Raw genomic sequence first — 23,934 nt, forward strand, 5'->3', positions numbered from 1 at the left:
ACGCCATCACGGTACTAACAAACATAAATACAATATAATAGATACGTAAATTCTACAGATATCTCAAAAATAAGTGTGAATGTTGCCCTTCGATAAACATAAGAACATTACTATATTAAATTATTATATATACCTCGATGATTTTTTTTTAATTTGGACGCGTAAATTGTATTAATTATCATTAATTTATAATTATCATGTCTTTCATTATAATAATCTTAATATACGTAAAACATATCTTCTCGTCTCTGATATTATTGATTAGTTCCACTTGTGCGAAATAATAAAAAGAGATACAATATCTCACAATTAGCTTTTTGTGGGTGGAAATATTAAATACATATAAACATTTAGAAAATATTACTTTTATATTAATTTAATTTAAACGAATTAATTCTACATTCGCTTTCTCTCCCTCTCTCTCTCTCTCTCTCTCTCTTTCTCTCTCTAATCGACATAGTTATTAGTTTTTGGTCATAATTTTAACTCATCGAAAATATATTATTATTTATCCTCTCTCAATTTCTGAATAAATGATATAATTCTTTTCTCATGCTTCAATTTCGCGATTTGCTAATAGAAACGATATATAACCGGCCGACGTTTTTAATAGCTGAAAAACATACTTGTATATTTTTATCCGTATGAGATTTTTCGCTTAAAATTGCGAAAAGATATTTTAATTACAGACTATTAATTATCTTACACTGCAGAATGTGGTCATCGTTAATGGAAATACTTTTCCCGCGGTGATGCGAAAAGGTTCGCTGGCTCGTATCATTAGTAGAATCAGGGTTCTTTCCTCTTTTGGCTTCAATCTGTACCACTCGAGATTGCACATAGTACGGTATACTGCCTCGCACTTACGTTAGCACGTACATTACATAAAATATAGATATACATATCTCTGTGTTATTTCAATATATCGACGATTCTTCGATAAACACAAATTAAAATTAAAATTTAATTAAGCAAAGTTTTATATCTCTGTCTAGAGAGAAAAAAAAATATATATATAAAAAACAAATCAAAGCATGACAAATTTTTAAAAAATAGAATTTAAATTGAATAAATTAGTTTTATTTAATATGTCTATATTAAAACAATCGTATATAATAAATATTATAAGTATAAATGTTGTCTACAATGTACCTAAAAAATTGAACTCATTGATTAAACGCGGTAAGGATGTGCTGCCTATTAGTAATAGAACGGAAGTCGTTTATAGAATAAATTGCAAGAACTGTAGTGCTTCATATATTGGTCAAACGAAAAGACATTTAGCTACCCGCGTCAAGGAACATTTTAATAATATAAAAATGCACGCTAGTAATCTTTCGGTAATTAGTAAACACAAATTAGAATTTGATCATGACTTCGATTGGTCAACGCCTGATATCCTGCATACTGAAAAACATGTAAGAAAGAGAGGAATAGCTGAAATGTTCTTTATTAAAAAATATAACAACACTGTTAATTCTCAAAAGGACACAGAAAATTTAAATAACATATACGATAGATTAATAAAGGTCGTTTAGTCTTTCTCGGTATCTTAAATAGAGAGGTTGACACAGTGTGTCATTATGACATAGCGACTTTTTTCTCTTTCAACTTTAACTAATGCAGGTACATAAATTTGTTTATTTCATTTTTGTAACGGGATTATCATTATTTATTGTAATTTTAGATCACTTGATAAGGACGAAAACCATATGATCGAAACATTGTGTTAACAATCGAACAATAAATTGCCAGTTGGGTCGTACATATATAAACACTCCTTTAATTATAAGTATATATATAAAAACGTTTTTTAATAATTTAACATAAAACTAGATATACTGAATTGGCAAATAAGACTATATATACACACAACTTTCTTGTCAGCTCGAAAATATAGTTATTAAATTTGTTTTGTAATGCGTGATATATTTTTACACCGATTGCAACATATAACGCTAAATTTATATTTTTTTGTGAATGCATGTAAATATAACTTACTTGTTCCTTTACGATCTCCCCGGCGCTGCAATAAAGGAATGTGTGCGCCAATAAAGTAACAATACCGATCATCACAAAGCATATTCGTTGAGGGGACATGTTACTTATCTCATTGTCGCCAACTAACACCTAGATAATACATTTTGTTAATTAATAATATTATACGTGCGCGCGTGGTCGCAGGTAATATACTTCACATAATTTTCTATTATCAAAAGTGAAAAAATAAAAAAGAGAGACAAAAAATGTCTCAACATTTTCCGTGTACTTCTTACTCATACTTACAGTAACCAATAGAAACCCATATAGACAAAATACAATACCAAAATAGAATACCAGTCCCAACATCATTAAAGTGAACGTATTTTCGATATTTCCTGCAAACCTATAGATATAAAAAAGCACGCGTTTTCAAAGATTTTATAAGAATTATAATAATAAAATTAACAAAATGCACATGAACTTAATTACAATATATAATTCAACAGAAAGTAATTTTGTTTTTGAACACAAAAGAGTAATCATTTTTCTAAAGTTTTTTTTATCTCCAACATTGACGACTCCAGGATTCAAGTTGCTGAAAAAATAATCCATTTTTTTCACAAATTTCTCAAAATTGTGACGTAATGGATTCGAACGTTGCAACAAATAGCGTAAAAAAAGAAAACTATGAGAAATAATTATCTCTTTCTTTTTGTGTGTGTGTGTGTGTTTTTTTATTGTATTGTATTATCGTACATATAAAAATATTTTAATTTACTGATCATTTTTGATAATAAGTGAAATTCATAGAAACACCTTATCAGTTGTATATGAGTCTGCACGTTATCGCGCAGAATGCTATAGAAATCTTTGCGCGATGCCAAGTCAACTAATCGGTGTCTAAAATTCTCCAACTGACCGCAGATGTGAAAAATCGTCAATGCAAAAAAAGAATCCACCGATGTGTAAGTTATCGCTCCTAGTAACATTGTCACGGTTTGGATAACAAGGGTGAACTCAAATTGGGGGCTCTTATCCGTGTCGTAGAAATAATATGCCTGCAACGGTAACAGTCTGCCGTGATCCGTGAGATTTGTCAGGTATCGAAAGTGTAGACCAAATGACGGAAGAATGATGAGCACGATGAACGCGAATATCATCAAAGCGTATCCGCAGATCATGACCAATCGAGCAGCTCGCGCTCGTTTGATCATCACATATCTCTCTCTGTCTATCCTCAACTCTACCCAATCCTTTGCCATCATCTTCACGATGAATGAAACAGCTTGGAAATTTAATAAAATCACGTTTATCTCTTTTTTGTTAATGTATGTAAAAAAGATTATATGAAACTTAAAATATCAAGTTCGATTTTTAATATTATATATCTAAAGATATAAACACATCACATAGTTAACTTTCTTATAATCTATAACTATAAATCTTTCTCTCTTTTATGGATTTATATATATATAAAGAATAAATAAATGTATTATTAAGAATAAATAAATATATTATAAGAATATAAAAATATAACTATTACGTGTACAACTTTGCTTCCGCCGTTTTCCTATAGATGGCTTTAGCGGTAAATAGTGGTCGAAATAAATAGATCGTAGACGTCATGCGATAAACTTGGGCATCTGTCAACATAACCCCATAGAAACATTAGTCGATTTGTGTCTGCATCATAAAGTTATTCTCGATTGAAAATGTCAGTTTACGAGCCAAATTCTCGTCATTTGCGGGAGGTTTTAATTTTCTGCTTCAATATGAAGAAATCTGCGGCTGAGGCTCATCGAATGCTCTCAAATACTTATGGTGAAGCCGCTATTAGCGAAAGAACGTGTCGCGAGTGGTTTCAACGCTTCAAGAACGGCGATTTTCACGTCGAAGACAGGCATAGCGATGGAAGAGAGAAGGTTTTCGAAGATGCAGAATTGGAGGCATTACTTAATGAAGACTCGAGTCAAAGTCAAAAAGAATTGGCACGATCATTGGGAGTGACTCAACAAGCAATAACCAGTTTTTTACAATAAAGCCTCGAATTTCGGGAAAAAAACGGCGGAAGCAAAGTTGTACACCTAATATATATTTTTAATTATACAAATTATATAGTATATTTTATATAGTTTATATAATTAAATTTTCTAAATTAAATTAAAAATTTTTAAAAGTTTATAAATTTTCTTTGAATGTAATTCCTTGATGAAATGTAATTAAATTTTGAAAAACTAAAATTATTGGAAAAATTTTTTGGTTTTTTTCTCTCTTTCTCACTCTTTCTAATGTCACATACAATCTAATGACTAAATTATAACTCCATTGAGACATCAAAAGCCACAAAGGAAGATTCGACAAAGAAACAAAACATCGTATCTAAAATAATTTCAGACATACCTGTACGTTTCCATCGCATGATTATCAGTTTCAGCGAAACCATCAATAAAGGAAAAGTAACTTGGAGGTTGTCTATCATGAGAATCATATCGCCCCAAACACGTACCAAAGACCATATGAGAGGAACAACTGACAGAAAAGTTACTATAACGAAAATAACGCTCACGCGAAGATCGGAAAGGAAATTATCCTTAGCTGCTTTATCAGTTCCGGGCCATAAACCGATAACTTCCAAGCTGATCCGATGTAGTTCAACCGCCCACACGAAATCTAACAGAATTTTATTATAAAATAGTTAAAATGTCAAAAAATATTAAATATATCAAAAATTAAATAATTCAATAATGTAAGGATTTGATGTAAAAATCTAAGGACTAGTATTCATAGATTCAATAACTTATAAAAATCGTTATTTAATGTTTTCAGAGGCAAATAAAAATGCGAAAAATTGTTGATGTTTTAAATCTGAATGCGCAGTCTAAAATCGCAAAATCGAAATAAAAGGCTTATCCATTAGTCGAGCGGCAACAGATAAAGACAAGATAAAATATATTACTAGAAATACAACGTATAATTAATGTGTAAATTAATTCTATTATCAAATATAAATATTTTTCGTTTAAATTTATACAATAAGAAAATTATACAAATAATCTTCTTGCAAAAATTATATATATTGTAAGTGAGAGTACGTATGACAAATGCTCGATACCTTTGTAACCTGAATGTTTGGTAATGTCCATGTCGAAGACTAATGAAGAGAAACTCGCTACTCCCCACTCCAAAAGTTGCGAAAGACGATCATCGAGCATGCTCGCGATGCGAATGCAACAACCAAGCTATTTCCTCGAAAGGTACATTAAATATTAAAGATATGCTATCCCCAGTTGATAACAGTTCTTCGTCTCATAAACACAAAACTTTACCAGTATGAGAGGCACCGATGTCTACGCTAATAAGAAGGGAGGTATGTTATGCCACCATACATAGCAAGTTCGTCGAACTTGCGAAGCAAATTTTTTTCATCTTCGTCGTACATATACTTTACTTCGTAACAAGAGATAATTGCATAGTTGAATTTTTAATAGATACCTCTAGGAAAAATATGAGAAAAGAAAAAAATTGTGATAAAAAAAAAAGATGATATGAAAAAAGTGACAAAGGTACGATGTTCCATAAGCTACATCCCCTGTATATAGTATACTCTTGAGTGTGATACACTAAATAATTACAATAATAATAATTACAATATACGCAAAATGACGAAATAACATAAATTTTACAATTATCTGTTTTCTGTTACAAGTTTTTAAAGATATCCAATTTGAACTTACGTTGTACAATAATAATTGATTAATATCACATTTTAGTATCTAATGTATTTTTTTAACACGAGACACGATGGATGAAATATGTATATCTTATTTTTTTTAATAGATTTATTTTTATAAAATGATGAAAAAAGTTTAATATGATAAATTTAAGAAAGCAGATACTCACGTATATCAAAACATTCGATAAGATATAAATTTTCCTAATAATAAAACTAATAAAATAAATAACAAACAGCGAAATAAGTAACATAAATATATTATTTTTATAATCAACAGAGAAATTATCGACTTTTATTCATAATTATCAATTTAGCAACATTTTCCCTCTCATTTTTCCTATAGAAATATATTAGTAATGATATACTACAATAATAAATTTTTCTGCTTCAACCCCGTTTTGCCAGTAAAAACGATATATAGCCTGCCGATGTTTTTAGTAGCTGAAAAACAATATACATCTCTACTAATTGTTAGATATATCGAGACGAACAAAATTGCGTTGAAGGTGCAAGAACATATTTTAACGTGGCAGTCCATTAATATAATCTTACGGTACAAAACGTAGTCATTGTTAGCGGAATGATCTTTCCTGCAGTGATGCGAAAAGGTTCACTGGCACGTATCATTAATAATATTAGGCATTTTGCTTCTCTTGACTCCAATTTGTACCAATCAAGATCGTACAGAGCACAACATATCGCTTCGCACTAAACATTTACATACATAATGACACGTGGATATCTATCCTGATCTATCGACCACTTTCACAAACATAAGTTAATCTTAATTGTTACTTATATACAGGGTGTCCCATTTTAAAGGACCCACTCAAATATCTCAGAAACACTGCGTTAAATCGTAAAATGTTTCAAACAAAAGTTGTGTGGCTTCAAGGGGGCCATAAGATGGTGATAATTATTTGACCTTGGAAAATCATTTGAAGGTCATGTGAAGGTCAACTTTAAAATCTTAAATGGGAACCCCCATTTTTTATTTAGTATTCTTATAGCTGACATCGAGAGCTTTCCAAAACACTATAATAAAGTATTTTTTTATTAAGTACTTTTTGAGTTATTTTATATTTTAATCCGACATCTTTTGATATAAAAAATTAAATATCTCATAAAATATTCAGTTTTCGATAATCTTACCGTAATACTTTTATGTATAGAATAATGAGACAAATCAATTAGTGCAAAAAAAAAACAAATAATTGTTTAAAAAGATACATCGTAATAATTTTTTTAAAAACTATTATTTTTTTATACTAATTGATTTGTATCATTATTCTGTACATAAAAGTATTACGGTAAGATTATCAAAAACTAACTAATTTATGAGATATTTAATTTTTTATATCAAAAGATGTCGGATTAAAATATAAAATAACTCAAAAAGTACTGAATAAAAAAATAGTTTATTATAGTGTTTTGGAAAGCTCTCGAGGCAAGCTACAAGAATACTAAATAAAAAATGGGGTTTTCTATTTAAGATTTTAAAGTTGACCTTTACATGACCTTCAAATGATTTTCCAAGGTCAAATCATTGTCACCATCTTATGGCCCCCTTGAAGCCACACAACTTTTGTTTGAAACATTTTTCGATTTAACGCAGTGTTTCTGAGATGTTTGAGTGGATCCTTTAAAATGGGACAGGACCCTGTATAACACATGAGATTCTAGTTTTGTCTTTCTTTAGCAAAAAGTCAATTAAGCTCGAAAAAAATTAATGTTTATGGAAATATATATGTATATAAAATATACATACACGCGTATAATTGGGTATAAATATAAGTTAATAATTCCTCTAAATGCATGCGCTTTCTTTTGGCAATTAAGTTCATAAACAATATTAAATCAAGAAACGTGAGATTACGACGTACAAATCTGTTTATCGTTTCGAAAATGTATATTTCTAAATATGAACTGATTGAACATCACTGATTGATCGCGATAGCATATGACGCGTTAAATTGATTAATCAAAATTATTTAATACATTTTGAATAACATATACAATATTAACATACTTACTTGCTCTGTTATAATATCTCCGGCACCGCAGTAGAGAAACGTATGCGCTAGTAAAGTAACGACACCGACTATCACGTAGCCTATTCGCGAGAAAGAGACATTATTTTCTGCGTTAGTGACCACCTAATAAATACAACATATGTTTTACTATTCATTCAAAAATAAATTAATATAAATTTATCGGGATATAAATAAAAGTATTATAATCACAGATAAGATGTATCATTAGCAATTTTATGTATTCTAAAAAAAGCATAAAGAACAGACATTAACAATTTTAATGTTTGTCTTATTAAACTTACACTGAGCAACAGGAATCCATACAAACAAAATACGATACCAAAATAGAATACTAGACTCAACATCATTAAGGCAAATGTATTCTCCATTTTATCGGCAAATCTACAAAAATACAAATCAACATATTTAAAAAAGATATATACTCAAAATAACGAGATACATTCAATTATAAACGACGAAGAAATCCGCAAAAATGAAAGAAACGAAAATCTGCGAAATATCCTACACAATCATGTCGAAGCCTTTACATAAATACTTATAACATCGAAACCATACATTTACAAGGGACTTAATATTTAAGGGTGTAAATTATATAATATAAATGTTATTTATAATTATAGTTATATAATATAAATTTTTGCGTGAAGCTTTTTCATTGAATATTTGTCTCATTGTCATACTATTAAAACCTGCGGAAACCTAATGAGCCGCAGATGAGCGATCACGCTGTTGCGTAGAGGGCAGTTGAAATCTCTTCGCCAGGCCAGGCTGACTAATCGGCTTCTAAAGTTCTCCAGTTGACCACAAATGTGGAGAATGACGAGTCCGAGGAAAGCGTCCACCGACGTGTAAGTTATAGCCGCCATGAAGATCGTCGTGGCCTGAATAAGAAGTGTCAACTCAAACTGCGGACTCTTATCCGTATCGTAAAAGTAATACGTCTGCAGCGGCAACAGTCTGTCCCGGTCCGTGAGATTTGTTAAGCGTCTAAAGGGCAGACCGAAGCAAGGAAGAACAATAATCGTGACGAATTGGAATATCATCAGAACGTATCCGCAAATCACGAAAAGCCGTGCGGTCCGCGCACGCTTCACCATCACGTCCCTCTCCGCGTCTATTTTCGACGCCATCCAGTCTTCTGCTATCATCTTCACGATGGATAAGACAGCTTGGAAATATAATTATAATTAATCTATTTAAATGTCAAAGACAAATTTATAGCGTGAGGATGCAATTTAGAAGCCTGTGCGATTTAGACGACTTTCTCCTATATATTTATAACACTTTTATATAAATTCTTCGATTTTTAATATAATATATAAGGTACGTTTAACTGAAATGTAGACTAAGATCGTTGTTCCATAAAAGTTTTAATCTATGTTTCAGGTGAATATACTATACAGGGTAGAACATTTATATTGAGACACCTAAATATCTAAACAATAAAGCAAGATAGAAAGAAATGTTTCAGACAAAAGTTGTTTGATTCTAATGGGGTCATAAGATGGTGGCATTAGTTTGGGTGGAGGCGCTTCGGAGAAGCGTTACAATGTCAATCTTGTTTTATTTTCTTTACATCAATTGATGTCTCTCATTTTTTGAGCTTAAAATATTAAGGTAACATTATTGGAAAATAAATAATTTTATGAGATATTTTATAGTTTATATAAAATTATGTCCAAGTAAAGTAATAAAATAAAGTATAAAATATCTCGTAAACTATTAAACTTTTGGCCACTCATGCCCCTATAATTTTTTATGCAAAATATTGAAAGGAATCGATTTGTGTAAAAAAATGAGGTGTTTCCATTTAAAAAAAACAAGATTGACATTGAAATCTCCGAAGCGCCTCCACCCAACGTCAAACTAATAGCACCGTCTTATGACTCCCTTAGAACCGAACAACTTTTATCTGAATTTCTTCCTATCTTACTTTATTTTTTAGATATTTAGGTGTCTCGATATAAATGTCCCACTCTGTATAAGTTGAAATGAAAAGCAAAAGACTGAGGAATTAAACGCTTAAAATAAAAAGATTAAAATAATTCTAAGCACATACGTACCTGCCCGTTTCCATCTAATGATAACAAGTTTCAATGAGACCAACATTAGAGGTAACGTAATCTGCAAATTGTCTATCACGAGTATCATATCGGTCCAAACTTGTACAAGGGAGCATATAAGAGGAATACCAGAGACGAATGTTATTATAACGAAAATGATGCCTACGCGAAGATCGGACGCGTAGTTATTCTTAGCTACTTTGTTCGTTTTGGGCCATAAACCGACCATTTCCAGACCAAATCGATTTAATTCCACTGCCCACTCAAAATCTAACAGAATTTTAACATTAGAAAGCAAAAATGATATACAGGGTGTCCCATTTTAATCCATCCAGTCGAATATCTCAAAAACCAAGCCCGGAAGAGAAAAATGTTTCAAACAAAAGTTGTGTGGCTTCAAGGGGGCCATAAGATGGTGACAATGATTTGACCTTGAAAAATCACTTGAAGATCATGTGAAGGTCAACTTTAAAATCTTAAATAGAAATCCCCATTTTTTATTTAGCATTCTTGTAGCTAACATCGAGAGCTTTCCAAAACATATATAAGTATATAATAAAGTATTTTTTTATTAAGTACTTTTTGAGTTATTTTATATTTTAATCTGACATATTTTGATATAAAAAATAAAATATTTCGTAAAATATTCAGTTTTCGATAATTTTCCAAAAAAAAAAAAAAAAACAAATTGTTTAAAAAAATACATTGTAAATAATTTTCTTAAAAACAATTTTTTTTTATACTAATTGATTTGTCTCATTATTCTGTACATAGAAGTATTACGGTAAAATTATCAAAAACTAAATATTTTACGGGATATTTAATTTTTTATATCAAAATATGTCAGATTAAAATATAAAATAACTCAAAAAGTACTGAATAAAAAAATAGTTTATTATAGTGTTTTGGAAAGCTATCGAGGCAAGCTACAAGAATACTAAATAAAAAATGGGGGTTTCTATTTAAGATTGTAAAGTTGACCTTCACATGACCTTTAAATGATTTTCCAAGGTCAAATAATTGTCACCATCTTATGGCCCCCTTGAAGCCACATAACTTTTGTTTGAAACATTTTTCGATTTAACGCAGTGTTTCTGAAATATTTGAGTGAGTCCTTTAAAATGGAACACCCTGTATAAAGACACATCAAAAATCTAAAGAAAAGCTTAAAGATTTAAAATTCCAAAAGTTTGAGACTTCATAAATCTATTTATTTAATATGTTAAAAAATGATCTGAGAATAAGATCAATTTAAAATTTAAGAAGTTTAACGTAAAAGAAATATTCACGTATTATACGCGTAAAAGTAGAAATTAATAGAAAAATTTAACACATACATACAAACTGATCCTATTATGCAATAATTATTGTTTTAATATAGCAATATAATAATACCAAGAATTCTCATAAGGTAAATCTTAAAATGAGCGTGAAAAGTACATGATAAAAACTTGGTACCTCTGTAACGGGAATAATATCCGGAAGTGTCCATGGCGAAGACTAATGCGCGCAACTCTATTCCAATTTTCGCCGATCTATGGCAAAAAATTCTCGTCACGCATGCTCGCGATGCGAGTATAACAACCTGCTGCTTCTCATCGAGGGATGCATTAAATATTAAAACTGCTCTCCCTCTCAGGCGATTACAGGCGTCGGTTTCGTAACAAAACATTACAGGTATAAAAATATGTCATAAAAAGCGTTAACGTCTAATACAATGAAAAAATAAGAAATATCACATTATTCGTCGAACTTTTTAAAAGTTTTTTCGTACCTTGTTATGCACGTGTACGGAGCGAAAAACATTGGCACGTAAATGCATTTTTAATGGATTTTTATAAAGCGAACACGCGAGAACATAGAGAAATTGCAGTTAACAAGAAAAAGGGGCATCGCATTACACGTTCTTACGCGTATTTTTTGAATATTTATTGCAAAGGTATACGCGTTGATATGACACATGTATATCGAATCGAATGGACTATATACATAGTTGTATATATCTATGTATTGTATACATAATTGTCTTTAGCGTCAACGAAGTACACATATATACAATATTGAAGTTTGTTCGCGCATGTTTTCTTATGCCGAACATCATTCTTATTTCCTCTGATATTTCATTCATGTTTTTCGCTTGACAAGATCTGCTTAAAGGACTGTAAAATTGCAATTTCATTGCATAATAAAAATTGTTTGGATACATCATCATTATCAAGTATAAAATAATACGATCTGTTTTCTGCATATCAAAACTTGCGCCACTGTTGCGAAAATCGATATTAATAAAACTCCAATTGTAGTATCCACGTAATTCATCTTATGAATTCATCTCGCAAAATTGAGATTCGGTAAGAATCAACAAACAAAAATCTGTAATTATTTTTAAATATATTCACGTACATAGGAAACGTATGAATAATAAAGGAAAAATTTGAACAATAGATTCGCTTTCTTCAGATCGAAAAGAAGGCAACACGCGAGATTCAAATTCTTATCGGAATGTTCCTGCCGTTGACACTATCTCGTGTCGCATAATCACACGATAATACTTTTACAATAAATATCATACAATGAGATGTAAACAATTTAAAACTTTATTTCTGCGGTAATACTAATTCAATTATCATTTTCTTGAATATCTGAATAATAATATATTATTATATGATTCTTAATTCCACATTGCTAGTAGAAAAAATATTAGCCAATATTATTAATAGCTGAAAATAATATTAGGTGTACAACTTTGCTTCCGCCGTTTTCCTATAGATGGCTTTAGCGGTAAGTAGTGGTCGAAATAAATAGATCGTAGACGTCATGCGATAAACTTGGGCATCTGTCAACATAACCCCATAGAAACATTAGTCGATTTGTGTCCGCGTCATAAAGTTATTCTCGATTGAAAATGTCAGTTTACGAGCCAAATTCTCGTCATTTGCGGGAGGTTTTAATTTTCTGCTCCAATATGAAGAAATCTGCGGCTGAGGCTCATCGAATGCTCTCAAATACTTATGGTGAAGCTGCTATTAGCGAAAGAACGTGTCGCGAGTGGTTTCAACGCTTCAAGAACGGTGATTTTCACGTCGAAGACCGGCATAGCGGTGGAAGAGAGAAGGTTTTCGAAGATGCAGAATTGGAGGCATTACTTGATGAAGACTCGAGTCAAAGCCAAAAAGAATTGGCACGATCATTGAGAGTGGACAATACATTGAATCATAAATGTATAACCAGTTTTTTACAATAAAGCCTCGAATTTCGGAAAAAAAACGGCGGAAGCAAAGTTGTACACCTAATATATATCTTTAATCAAGAAAAAAGATTCTACAAAAGAACAATTAATCTTTAACAGAAATATATGTTTATATTCTTTATGCGCTTTCTCATTTATATTTGTAACAATAATTTTTTATATTTACGCAAATAGAAGAGAGAATAGTCTCTCTTGCCGTAAAAATTTAATAATAAAAAAATTGTGATATTTAAAAAATATTCTCATTAAATATTTGTTAAAAAACTTAGCAGAGAGAGGATGATACATTGAATTGCAGATTTTATTAATAATCTTATCCTGCAAAAAGTGGTCATTGTTAACGATAGAACTTTTCCTGCAATAATGCGAAAAGGTTTCTTGGCTAGTAACATTAATAAAATAATGTTATTTTGCCTTGCGCGACTCCAATATATACCAAAATCGCACATAACACGGTATATTGCATCGCATTTAATAAAAAAAAAATATATATATATATATACATATATATTTGTATTAATAAAAAATGGCAAACGCAGCTATACATATAAAAAGTTTTCTTAATTTTAGCAAGAATTCATAAAATGATATAAAATTAGAAATATTTCATAAAATCTATAAAATTAGCATTACAATATATAACGCTACCTATGCTGTTTATATAAATATGTGACTTACACTTTTTCGGTTATTAAAACTCCGCTAAAGCAGTAAAGAGAAATATTTGCGTAAGTAGAGAGACGACGGTAATTATTAGGTAACTTATTTGTGAGAAATTTGAAATATTTAAGTTTTCGTCAGTAATCATGTAAACAATATATCTCGTTAATTAATAAAAAGAGATTGCTATAAATTAAGAAGACAATTACATACACCAACAAAGTATATCTTACTAAAATTTACATTAATCAATATAAATTCCCATAGACAAATAGCAATACTAAACTGGTAAATGTAAATGCATCTTCAGTATTATTGACGAATCTACATCAACATATTTAAAAAGATATTTTATCGAAATTATCAAAATATAGGCACTGCGTACAATAGAGAAAATATTAGGGATAGGAATAAATATTAAGTATTAGAAAAAGCAATTTGGAATTATTTTACTTCAAACAAAGAAACGGATTAATTATTTCTTATTTTTAATTCATTATGCGTTATTCCGTTCTCTTGTTGGAGAAGGTAAAATAATTCCAAATTGCTCTTCCTGATATTTAATATTTATTTCTATTCCTAATATTTCCTTTGTATAGTTGAATCTGTTCAGACTACAAAATGTGAAGAGTTGTTAATTGTCTGTATTTTTTCCATTCTATAATAAGATATTTATTACGCATTCTCGTGAGACGAGTACAAAAACTTGGCTGGTTCGTCGAAGCTGCATTAAATATTAAAGATGCGTGTAGTCGTGTAAAGTTCTCTGTTACATAACAAAACTTTGCGCATAAAAACTTGAAGCGTAAGAATAATTACAAACACTGTTTTTGACAAGGCGAAAAATATATTGTATCTCTTTACATATATCGTCGAATTTGTACTAAAAGTTTTTTGTAGTCTGTAACATGCTTCATATACGTGCGTTAACATCGAAAACAATGACAAATAAATTACATTTTATGTAATAGTAGTGATAGTATAACAGTGGCTTTACATATTTTTCACATGCTTGTTGCAAGACGACATATTTATTGATGTACCAAACATTAAGTGCAACAGTAGAAAATTGACGGTGAAAATGTTAAATTGAAAGTTCTTTATTTTTCTATACGAGAAAAACGCGATATGTAAATCTACAGTTTGAATCGAGCAATTCGTATAACAATGATGATCGTAATCTTCAAACAAAAATAACATAATTTACGAGAAGACGCAAACATCGAGGTAAATATTCAGAATGTAAACATTTATTTTCTTTATAACAAATGTAATTGTTGTCTCTTATTAGTAATTTTAACTGGAGAAGAATATATTTATTTTTCATATTTTCATTTTCTCGAATTAATGTATTACCTGGGTTGGGAAAGTTACTTTATAAAAGTAACTCGTTACCGTTACAGTTACTAAAAAGTAACGAGTCGTTACAATTTCCGTTACTTTTTTACAATACAAACTAATAAATTATTTTGCATAAGAAAAACTTTTAAAAAATTGTAAGCAAGATTTCATTCAAGGTTTATTACAAAATAAATGATTAAATTTTATCGAAATTCTTTATTAATTTTTAATAAAATTTGTTGCTCCATAGTATCATCATTTAAATGCCCTCTTTGTGGTGTTAATACAGAGCCACCGATGCTAAACATTCTTTCTACAGATGCACTGCTTGGTAAAGCTGTATTATATTTAATAAAAAGTTTTTTAAATTTTGGATAGTCGTTTAACATTTCTATATTACAATTATTTGATTTTAAAAACCGTTGCAATTCTTCTTGTTCAGATTCATTTTGCACCGTTTTTTGCTCAAAAATGAAAAAATCATCGTGATCGTCAGATTTTCCAGCTTTTGAAGAATTTTCAGTTGATCGGATTCCCAATAAATCCTCCAAGTAATTTTCAGCACGTTTTTTTTTCTCCGGTTAACCAGTTTAACTTAAATTTTGGATGTAAACATGCTGCTATTATTAATTCTTTTGTTTCAAATATCGTAAGAAATCTAAAATCAAATATAGTAAATTAAGCGACATTGTTTGTTTTATTGAAATTAATACTTTTGAATCAATAGTTTAAAATAAAATAATATTTTTCAATTAAATCCTTATTTAAAATTAAATAACATATGTATTAATCAAATTAATAAGTTACCTTTTATTTAAACCTTGCTGAATAGCTTCAACTAATGAATGGCAATCTATAAGGTCAGATTTATTGAGATTTTCTAATTTTCGTTGCAAGGTACTTAGAACTGGTAGTAAATGAGATTACAACATAATAAGAATGCTAATTGGTCGATTTGCTTACGGCTTTACGGTTAAGATAAAAATTTTATCACGCACAATAGCAAGAATAATATCTTAAATAAATCAAAAAATTTGAAAAAAGTAACGATAAAAGTAACTGTTAAATTCGTTACTCGTTACCGAAAAATGTAACGAAGTTACTTTTTCCGTTACAAATAAAATTTGTAACGCCATTACCGTTACAGTTACCGAAAAAAAGTAACTGTAACGGTAACGGCGTTACAAGTAACGCGTTACTTCCCAACCCTGTGTATTACTATGTATTATATATTAATATGAAATACTGTATGTATTATTATATGTTGTTATTATATAGCACTACTATGTAATACCAGTTTAATTCTTTTAATCCATTATTGCCGATAAAAAGGATATATAACCAGCTGACGTTTTTAATAGCTGAAAATAAATATATCTATATATATATATCTAAAGATATTTTTACAAAAGTACGAAAAAAAATTTTTGATTATATTGATTACGGTTTCACATTATACAATATTTGTAATCACATTTTTAATATTAAAATACTAAATAATTTAAATTTAAATCCTAAAGTTTTATTAATAAAAATTATACTTCTTTGATCAACAGGCTTAGTATAAAATTAAAAGTTACAATGTTAATACGTTTTGAAAATATTATAATTATAATATTATATTATAATTATATTTCATTATATAAATGAACACAGATGAAAGAGAAAAAATGATATAAAAAATTTTAGTTAAATTAAAAAATGCTAATAACCTTACGCTGCTAAAAGTGATCATCGCTAATGGAACGATCTTTCCTGCAGTGATACCGATGGGTTGCTGAACTCGTACCATTAATAGAATAAGATTTTTCGCTTCTTTTGACTCCCATTTGTACCACTTATGATCGTACACAGCATGATATATTGCTTTCCACTTAACAAGGGGACATATGATAATATTCGTATAAATATTTATATTAATTTACAATATACATATCGACCCATAACTTTTATAAACATTAATAAAAGTTAAATAAAATTTAACTTATAACACATATGGACCGTTTATTTTGAAAGTGGTGCAAGTCCATTTTCTTTTGTTTCGAGAAAATTAAATGTTAGCAGATCTGACAATTAAAAAATATAGGTTAATTATGTGAAGTCTGGGAATGTTTGTACTAATTTATCAATATGTAATTTGATTATATAAATTTCTTTTAGGCGAATTTAACTAAAATAATATATATTTCCAGGTTGCAAATGGACTTACGCCACTTTTATAATTAGTCAATTGTAAATATCATTTAATTTCAATTTTGAAATAACAAATATCACTTAAAATATATTTCATATTAATCCAATTTTGTTTATAAATAATAACAAGAAATAAAATAGAATTAGTATTTTTTATTTTGAACGTTAATTATATTTATATATTGTTAAACTTAACACAAGATGTTGGTATTATTAATTATTTATGCTCTTCATGTGGCAGTGTTTTGAAATATTCATGATGCACAGGAGGTATATAAGGTAATAGCTGCTGCATATCCTTATATTTTTCGTATGTAATAGGCCTGGCATCGTGATGGAAATTGGACTTACACCACTTTCATAATCAATGGTTACGCAATTTCTTTTACCGGCCAATTTTAAATTCAACAAAGCATTAGCATTTTTTAAGATATTAAATACTAACTAGTTATAAACAAAAAGTTTACACTAAATCAAGCATAAATTACGTCATATCTCATTTTTTTAAAAAAAGGACTTACACCACTTTCAAAATAAATGGTCCATATATATACATATATATATGTAAGATAATAGTATTTATAATTTATATTTTTATAAAAAAACAGATTATATTTAAAAAAAAACCATATATTTAATTTTTGTCTATGAAAACAAATAAAATAATATAATAATTAAATCATATGGTATAATAATAATAATTAAATCACCAAACGAGATAGTAAAATGACAAATAATTTTATGTATAATATATATCTAAAAAGTTGTAACTTACTTGATCTGTTATTAGCTCTCCAGCATAGCAATAGAAAAACATTTGCATAAAAAAAGTAAAGATAGTTGCTATAACGTAGCATATTCGTGAGAAATTCGCGGCATTTATCTTCTCATTATTAATCACCTGGATAAAATCTCACTAATTAATAAAAACAAATCAAGAAAAAATAGAAGATGATAACATACGAATGCATACAATGCATACTGCACCATACACAAACTATATATTTTAAAAATTAATAAACTTAAAGTACATTTTTATACCTTCAACAGAATCTATGTTAATAGAACTTACAACAAGCAACGCAAATCCACATAGACAAAATATAATGCTAAAATATATTATCGATCCAAGCATCATTAAAGTGAATATATCTTCAGCGTTATTGACATATCTTTAAATGTAAAACACATTTAAAAAGTCATTATATTAAAATCAATGGAAAATTATGCACTTAGTACATATTGTACAAAAATTCACGCTTAAGATTATATACACGTGTAATAATTACATGTACATTTTTTTCTATTTAATATTATAGAGAAGAATAGAAAAAAAATCTCATCCTACATTTATAGCGATATACATATATGATCAATCTTGTAAGATTAGAAAAAAATAAGTTAAACCTATAAAATTTAAAATACATTGATAGAAACAATTTTTTCAAAAGTTATGTTAAATTTGTCAAATTCAGTTATGTTATAATCGAAACCCACACCTGATAAGTCGTAAATGGGTCACTACGTTGTTTCTCAAAGCTTTGTTAAACTCTTTGCCGACGACCAAATTGACTAACCGGCGTCTGAAGTTTTCTAATTGCCCGCAAATATGAAGAATCACGAATCCAAAAAAAGAATCTACTGACGTATAAATTATTGTGGCCAGAAACACCGTTATAACTTGAGTAAGATATGTTAAGTGGAACTGCGGATTTTTATCTGTGTCGTAGAAATAATATGTCTGAAACGGTAATGGTTTATCTCGATCCGTGAGATTTGTTAGACGTCTGAACGGTAGGCCAAAATAAGGAAAAATGGTAACCATAATTAACGCGAATATCATTAGAACGTATGCACAAATTATAATCAATCGAGCAGTCCTCGTGCGCTTTATCATTACATCTCTTTCTGCATCTAGCTTCAATGTCGTCCAATCTTCTCTAACCATGCTTATGATCGATAAAACAACTTGGGAATGTAAAAAAGAACGATATCAATAGTAAAATAATGTAAAATTAAAATAAGACAACTTGTATCTAATTTACTGTTATGACTGTAGTAATAAATTAAGTACTGTAATAGAATTTGACAAAGAAATGAAATTTATAACTACGTATTCTATATCAAATCCACACATACCTGATTGCTTCCATCGCATGATGACAAATTTTAATAAAACCGATAATACAGGTAATGTAATTCGTAAATTGTCTATCATTAGTACCATGTCGCCCCAAACTCGCATAAGCGCGCAAACAAGAGGAATTAAAAAGAAAAATGTTATCGTAATAAAAGTCAAACCCATGCGAATGTCAGATCCGAATTTTTTCCTACCGACTTTATCGTTGATAGGCCATAAGCCGATCCAATTTAAAGTCAGACGGTTTAGTTCAATCGCCCATTCGAAATCTAAAGATATTTTTTTTTTTTTTAGGAAATAAGAGCAACTTGAATATTATAATTACAAATGTGTAAATTGTAAAATTTCGATAAAAAGTGATAAAACTGCAAAGTGACATGTTAATGCAATACAATACCAATTTAAAAATTTTCTTATTAGAAATACTGAATATAAATACTATAAGTGAAAGATATATAACATCTGCTTAGTACCTCTGTAACATGAAGATTTCGATATGTCCATATCGGAGGTTAATGCGAATATGTTGAAATGTTGTCGATTGTCGTATTCGTTCCATCCTATAAGACAGTTATTACGTATGCTTCTGAGACGAGTACGACGACCTGTCTGCTACATCGAAGGATGCATTAAATATTAAAGATGCTACTTGCAGTGGCTTACACTTGTGCCTGCTTCGTAACAAAACTTTATAGGCATAAGAATAATTACATACTACTGTTTTTAACAAAGCAATAAATATATTGTCCCCCTATATATATCGTCGAAATTGTATTAAAAGTTTTTTTATATTTTGTAATGTCATGCTTCACGTACATGTATTAACTTTGAAGAAATAGTGATATGTCATAAAAAAAAATTTCTGCGATAAATATTATAGCAAAAACTGGTAGCCACAGAAAAAGAGATAGGTACAATAAAAAAGGTATGGAATATCGTGCAGTAGCTTTACATATTTTTCGCATGCTTGTTGCAAGAAATCATTTATTGATGTAACGCATCAAATGCAATGGTAGGCGTAGAAAATTTTAAAATAAGAGTATATTATTTTTTTTGAAACTGGCGAGAAAAAAAGCGATATCTACAGTTCTATAATTTGAATCGAGCTATTCGTATAACGATAATGATCGTAATCTTCAAACAAGAATAACAAAAAAAAAAAATACAAAAAAATATAGGTGAAAATATATTTATTTATATATATAGGTAAAAATATATTTATTCTTCATATTTTCATTTTCTCGAATTAATGTATTACTATGTATTATATATATTAATGTATAATATTATATATATTATTATATGTTACTACTATATATAATCGCTATGTAATACCAGCTTAATTCCTTTAATCCAATATTGCCGATAAAAATGATATATAACCAACTGACGTTTTTAATAGCTGAAAATAAATATATCTTTATTTAAAAATATTTCTACGAAACAATAAAGTTAAATTTTTAATTAAATTAACCAAGATCTCATGTTATATTTGTAATCACATTTCCAATATCTCAATATTAAATAATTTAAAATTAATGTGTCACTGTTTATCTTTCATCTATATCTATGTAATGAAATATAATTATCAGTTATAATTATTATTTAAATAAAAAAAGTGCGATGATATATATATATCAATGCACCTTTTTGTTTAAAAAATAATTGTAACTGATAATTATATTTCATTACACAGATTAAAAAAAACAGTGAAACATAAGATTTTAGTTAAACTAGAAAAAGTTAAACTAGAAAATACTAATAATCTTACGCTGCAAAAAGTGGTCATCGTTAATGGAACAATCTTTCCTGCAGTGATACCGCAAGGTTGCTGAACGCGTATCATTAATAGAATAATATTTTTCGCTTGTTTTGACTCCCATTTATACCACTCACGATCGCAGACAGCATGGTATACTGCTTCCCACTTTTCAAGGATACATATAATAATATATAAATATTCATATTAATTCAATATCGGTCACTTTTATAAACATTAATAGAATTTAATTTTTATATATGTATATATATATATATATATAAGATAAGAATATTTATAATTTATATTTTTATGAGAAAATTAAAAAGAAACAAACCATTTACTTAATTCTTGTCTTATGAAAAAGAATAGAATAATATAATAATTAAATTATATGATATAATAATAATGATTAAATCATCGAGCGAGATAGTAAAATGACAAATAATATATATCATATTTATGTATACATGTATAAAAGTGTAACTTACTTGTTCTGTTATTAGCTCTCCAGCATAGCAATAGAAAAACATTTGCATAAAAAATATAATGATAGCTGCTATCATGTAGCATATTTGTGAGAAATTCGAGAAATTTATTTTCTCATTATTAATCACCTGCATAATATCTTACTAATTAATAAAAACACATTTATAAAATAGATAATGATAACATTCGAGTGCATACAATGCATACTGCATAGACATAGTATATCTAGACCGAGTATTAAGGAATGAGGATCGTCAAACATTGGACAGAGATAGCAAGCTTTGTATCACCATTGTAACTGCATCTTTTTTATCCCTTCTACTTTTTTCTTTCCAAGTTAGACAAAGATAGATCGGTGATCGTACAACAGCTGTCTCTTTCTATTTTTTAACACGTTGTGAATACGGGAAATGTAGAGACGCGCAGTCTATATATTATACGTCTATGACCGCACATGCACAAACTATATATTTTAAAAATTAATAAACTTATAAAATATGTTCTTTACATTTTCAATAAAATACAGATTACTAAAACTTACAACAAGCAACGCAAATCCACATATACAAAATATAATGCTAAAATATATTATCGATCCAAGCATCATTAAAGTGAATATATCTTCAGCGTTTTTGACATATCTTTAAATGTAAAACACATTTAAAAAGTCATTATATTAAAATTAATGGAAAATAATATACTTAGTACATATTGAAAATTTACGCTTAAGATTATATACACATGTAATAATTACATGTACATTTTTTTTCTACTTAATATTATAGAAAAGAATAGAAAAAAAAATCTTATCCTATATGTATAGCGATATATTTATATGGTCAATCTTGTATGATTAGAAAAAATAAGTTAAACCTATGAAATTTAAAATACATTGATAGAAACAATTTTTTCAAAAGTCATGTTAAACTTGTAAAATTCAGTTATGCTATAATCGAAACTCACACCTGATGAGTCGTAAATGAGTCACTACATTGTTTCTCAAAACTTTGTTAAACTCTTTGCCGACGACCAAATTGACTAACCGGCGTCTGAAATTTTCTAATTGCCCGCAGATATGAAGAATCACGAATCCAAAAAAAGTATCTACTGATACATAAATTATCGCGATTAGAAACATTATTATGACTTGAGTAAGATATGTTAAGTGGAACTGTGGATTTTTATCTGTGTCGTAGAAATAATATGTCTGGAACGGTAACGGTTTATTTCGATCCGTGAGATTTGTTATACGTCTGAACGGCAGGCCAAAATAAGGAAAAATGGTAACCATAATAAACGCGAATATCATCAAAATATATACACAAATTATAATCAGTCGAGCAGTTTTCATACGCTTTAATATTACATCTCTTTCTGGATCTAGCTTCAATGTCATCCAATCATCTTTAATCATGTTTATGATTGATAAAACAACTTGGAAATGTAAAAAAAGATATCAATAGTAAAATAATGTAAAATTAAAATAACACAACTTATATCTAATTTACTGTTATGATTGTAGTAATAAATTAAGTACTGTAATAGAACTTGATAAGGAAATGAGATTTATATCTACGTATTTTGTATTAAATCGATCCGGACATACTTGATTGCTTCCATCGCATGATGATAAATTTTAATAAAACCGATAATACAGGTAATGTAATTCGTAAATTGTCTATCATTAGTGTTATATCGCCCCAAACTCGCATAAGCGCACAAACAAGAGGAATTAGAAAGAAAAATGTTATCGTAATGAAAGTCAAACCCATGCGCATGTCAGATCTAAATTTTTTCGTATCGACTTTATCGTTGATAGGCCATAAGCCGATCCAATTTAAAGTCAGACGGTTTAGTTCAATCGCCCATTCGAAATCTAAAGATATTTTTTTTTTTTTAGGAAATAAGAGCAACTTGAATATTATAATTACAAATGTGTAAATTGTAAAATTTCGGTAAAAAGTGATAAAACTGCAAAGTGACATGTTAATGCAATACAATACCAATTTAAAAATTTTCTTATTAGAGATACTGAATATAAATATTATAAGTGAAAGATATATAACATCTGCTTAGTACCTCTGTAACATGAAGATTTCGATATGTCCATATCGGAGGTTAATGCGAATATGTTGAAATGTTGTCGATTGTCGTATTCGTTCCATCCTATAAGACAGTTATTACGTATGCTTGAGAGACGAGTACAACGACCTGTCTGCTGCATCGAAGGATGCATTAAATATTAAAGATGCTACTTGCAGTGGCTTAC

At 28.9% G+C, this 23,934-nt stretch overlaps 5 protein-coding genes across 10 annotated transcripts in view; 1 reads left to right on the forward strand and 4 right to left on the reverse strand.

The window, feature by feature from the left end:
• Positions 1 to 23,934, forward strand: part of Mbt (serine/threonine-protein kinase PAK mbt) — an 83,327-nt gene that overhangs the window by 181 nt on the left and 59,212 nt on the right. The gene's annotated exons all lie outside the window — the stretch shown is intronic.
• On the reverse strand, positions 263 to 5,642 carry LOC138943263 (odorant receptor 43a-like). 2 transcript variants are annotated; one of them, XM_070313934.1, is made up of 7 exons: positions 5,096 to 5,642; positions 4,384 to 4,653; positions 2,800 to 3,268; positions 2,287 to 2,386; positions 2,002 to 2,130; positions 707 to 862; positions 263 to 625 (listed from the first exon to the last, which is right to left on the reverse strand). In XM_070313934.1, exons 1-7 carry the CDS (start codon positions 5,193 to 5,195, stop codon positions 551 to 553), a joined length of 1,299 nt encoding a protein of 432 aa, XP_070170035.1. In that variant the 5' UTR covers positions 5,196 to 5,642; the 3' UTR covers positions 263 to 550. The 2 variants fall into 2 exon arrangements, with proteins under 2 accessions (XP_070170035.1, XP_070170036.1); XM_070313935.1 differs by having other exon boundaries at positions 265 to 613.
• On the reverse strand, positions 6,044 to 11,430 carry LOC138943281 (odorant receptor 10-like). Of its 2 annotated transcripts, XM_070313978.1 has the most exons (7): positions 11,292 to 11,430; positions 9,834 to 10,103; positions 8,470 to 8,938; positions 8,052 to 8,151; positions 7,750 to 7,872; positions 6,269 to 6,424; positions 6,044 to 6,157 (listed from the first exon to the last, which is right to left on the reverse strand). In XM_070313978.1, exons 1-7 carry the CDS (start codon positions 11,323 to 11,325, stop codon positions 6,104 to 6,106), a joined length of 1,206 nt encoding a protein of 401 aa, XP_070170079.1. In that variant the 5' UTR covers positions 11,326 to 11,430; the 3' UTR covers positions 6,044 to 6,103. The 2 variants fall into 2 exon arrangements, with proteins under 2 accessions (XP_070170079.1, XP_070170080.1); XM_070313979.1 differs by lacking the exon at positions 6,269 to 6,424.
• Positions 14,864 to 20,117, reverse strand: LOC138943289 (odorant receptor 10-like). Of its 3 annotated transcripts, XM_070313988.1 has the most exons (8): positions 19,891 to 20,117; positions 19,417 to 19,686; positions 18,777 to 19,245; positions 18,350 to 18,449; positions 18,053 to 18,178; positions 16,802 to 16,957; positions 16,379 to 16,445; positions 14,864 to 14,924 (listed from the first exon to the last, which is right to left on the reverse strand). In XM_070313988.1, exons 1-7 carry the CDS (start codon positions 19,919 to 19,921, stop codon positions 16,392 to 16,394), a joined length of 1,206 nt encoding a protein of 401 aa, XP_070170089.1. In that variant the 5' UTR covers positions 19,922 to 20,117; the 3' UTR covers positions 14,864 to 14,924; positions 16,379 to 16,391. The 3 variants fall into 3 exon arrangements, with proteins under 3 accessions (XP_070170089.1, XP_070170088.1, XP_070170090.1); XM_070313987.1 differs by lacking the exon at positions 14,864 to 14,924 and having other exon boundaries at positions 16,218 to 16,445; XM_070313989.1 differs by lacking the exon at positions 14,864 to 14,924 and having other exon boundaries at positions 16,218 to 16,445; positions 16,797 to 16,957.
• Positions 20,743 to 23,928, reverse strand: LOC138943321 (odorant receptor 10-like). The gene is made up of 7 exons (XM_070314048.1): positions 23,745 to 23,928; positions 23,272 to 23,541; positions 22,631 to 23,099; positions 22,207 to 22,306; positions 21,668 to 21,793; positions 21,189 to 21,344; positions 20,743 to 20,819 (listed from the first exon to the last, which is right to left on the reverse strand). Exons 1-7 carry the CDS (start codon positions 23,899 to 23,901, stop codon positions 20,766 to 20,768), a joined length of 1,332 nt encoding a protein of 443 aa, XP_070170149.1. The 5' UTR covers positions 23,902 to 23,928; the 3' UTR covers positions 20,743 to 20,765.

Source organism: Polyergus mexicanus, unplaced genomic scaffold, assembly GCF_030449975.1.
Source record: "Polyergus mexicanus isolate NDT 795.1 unplaced genomic scaffold, iyPolMexi1.0 SCAF_26, whole genome shotgun sequence".
Lineage (NCBI taxonomy): Eukaryota > Metazoa > Arthropoda > Insecta > Hymenoptera > Formicidae > Polyergus > Polyergus mexicanus.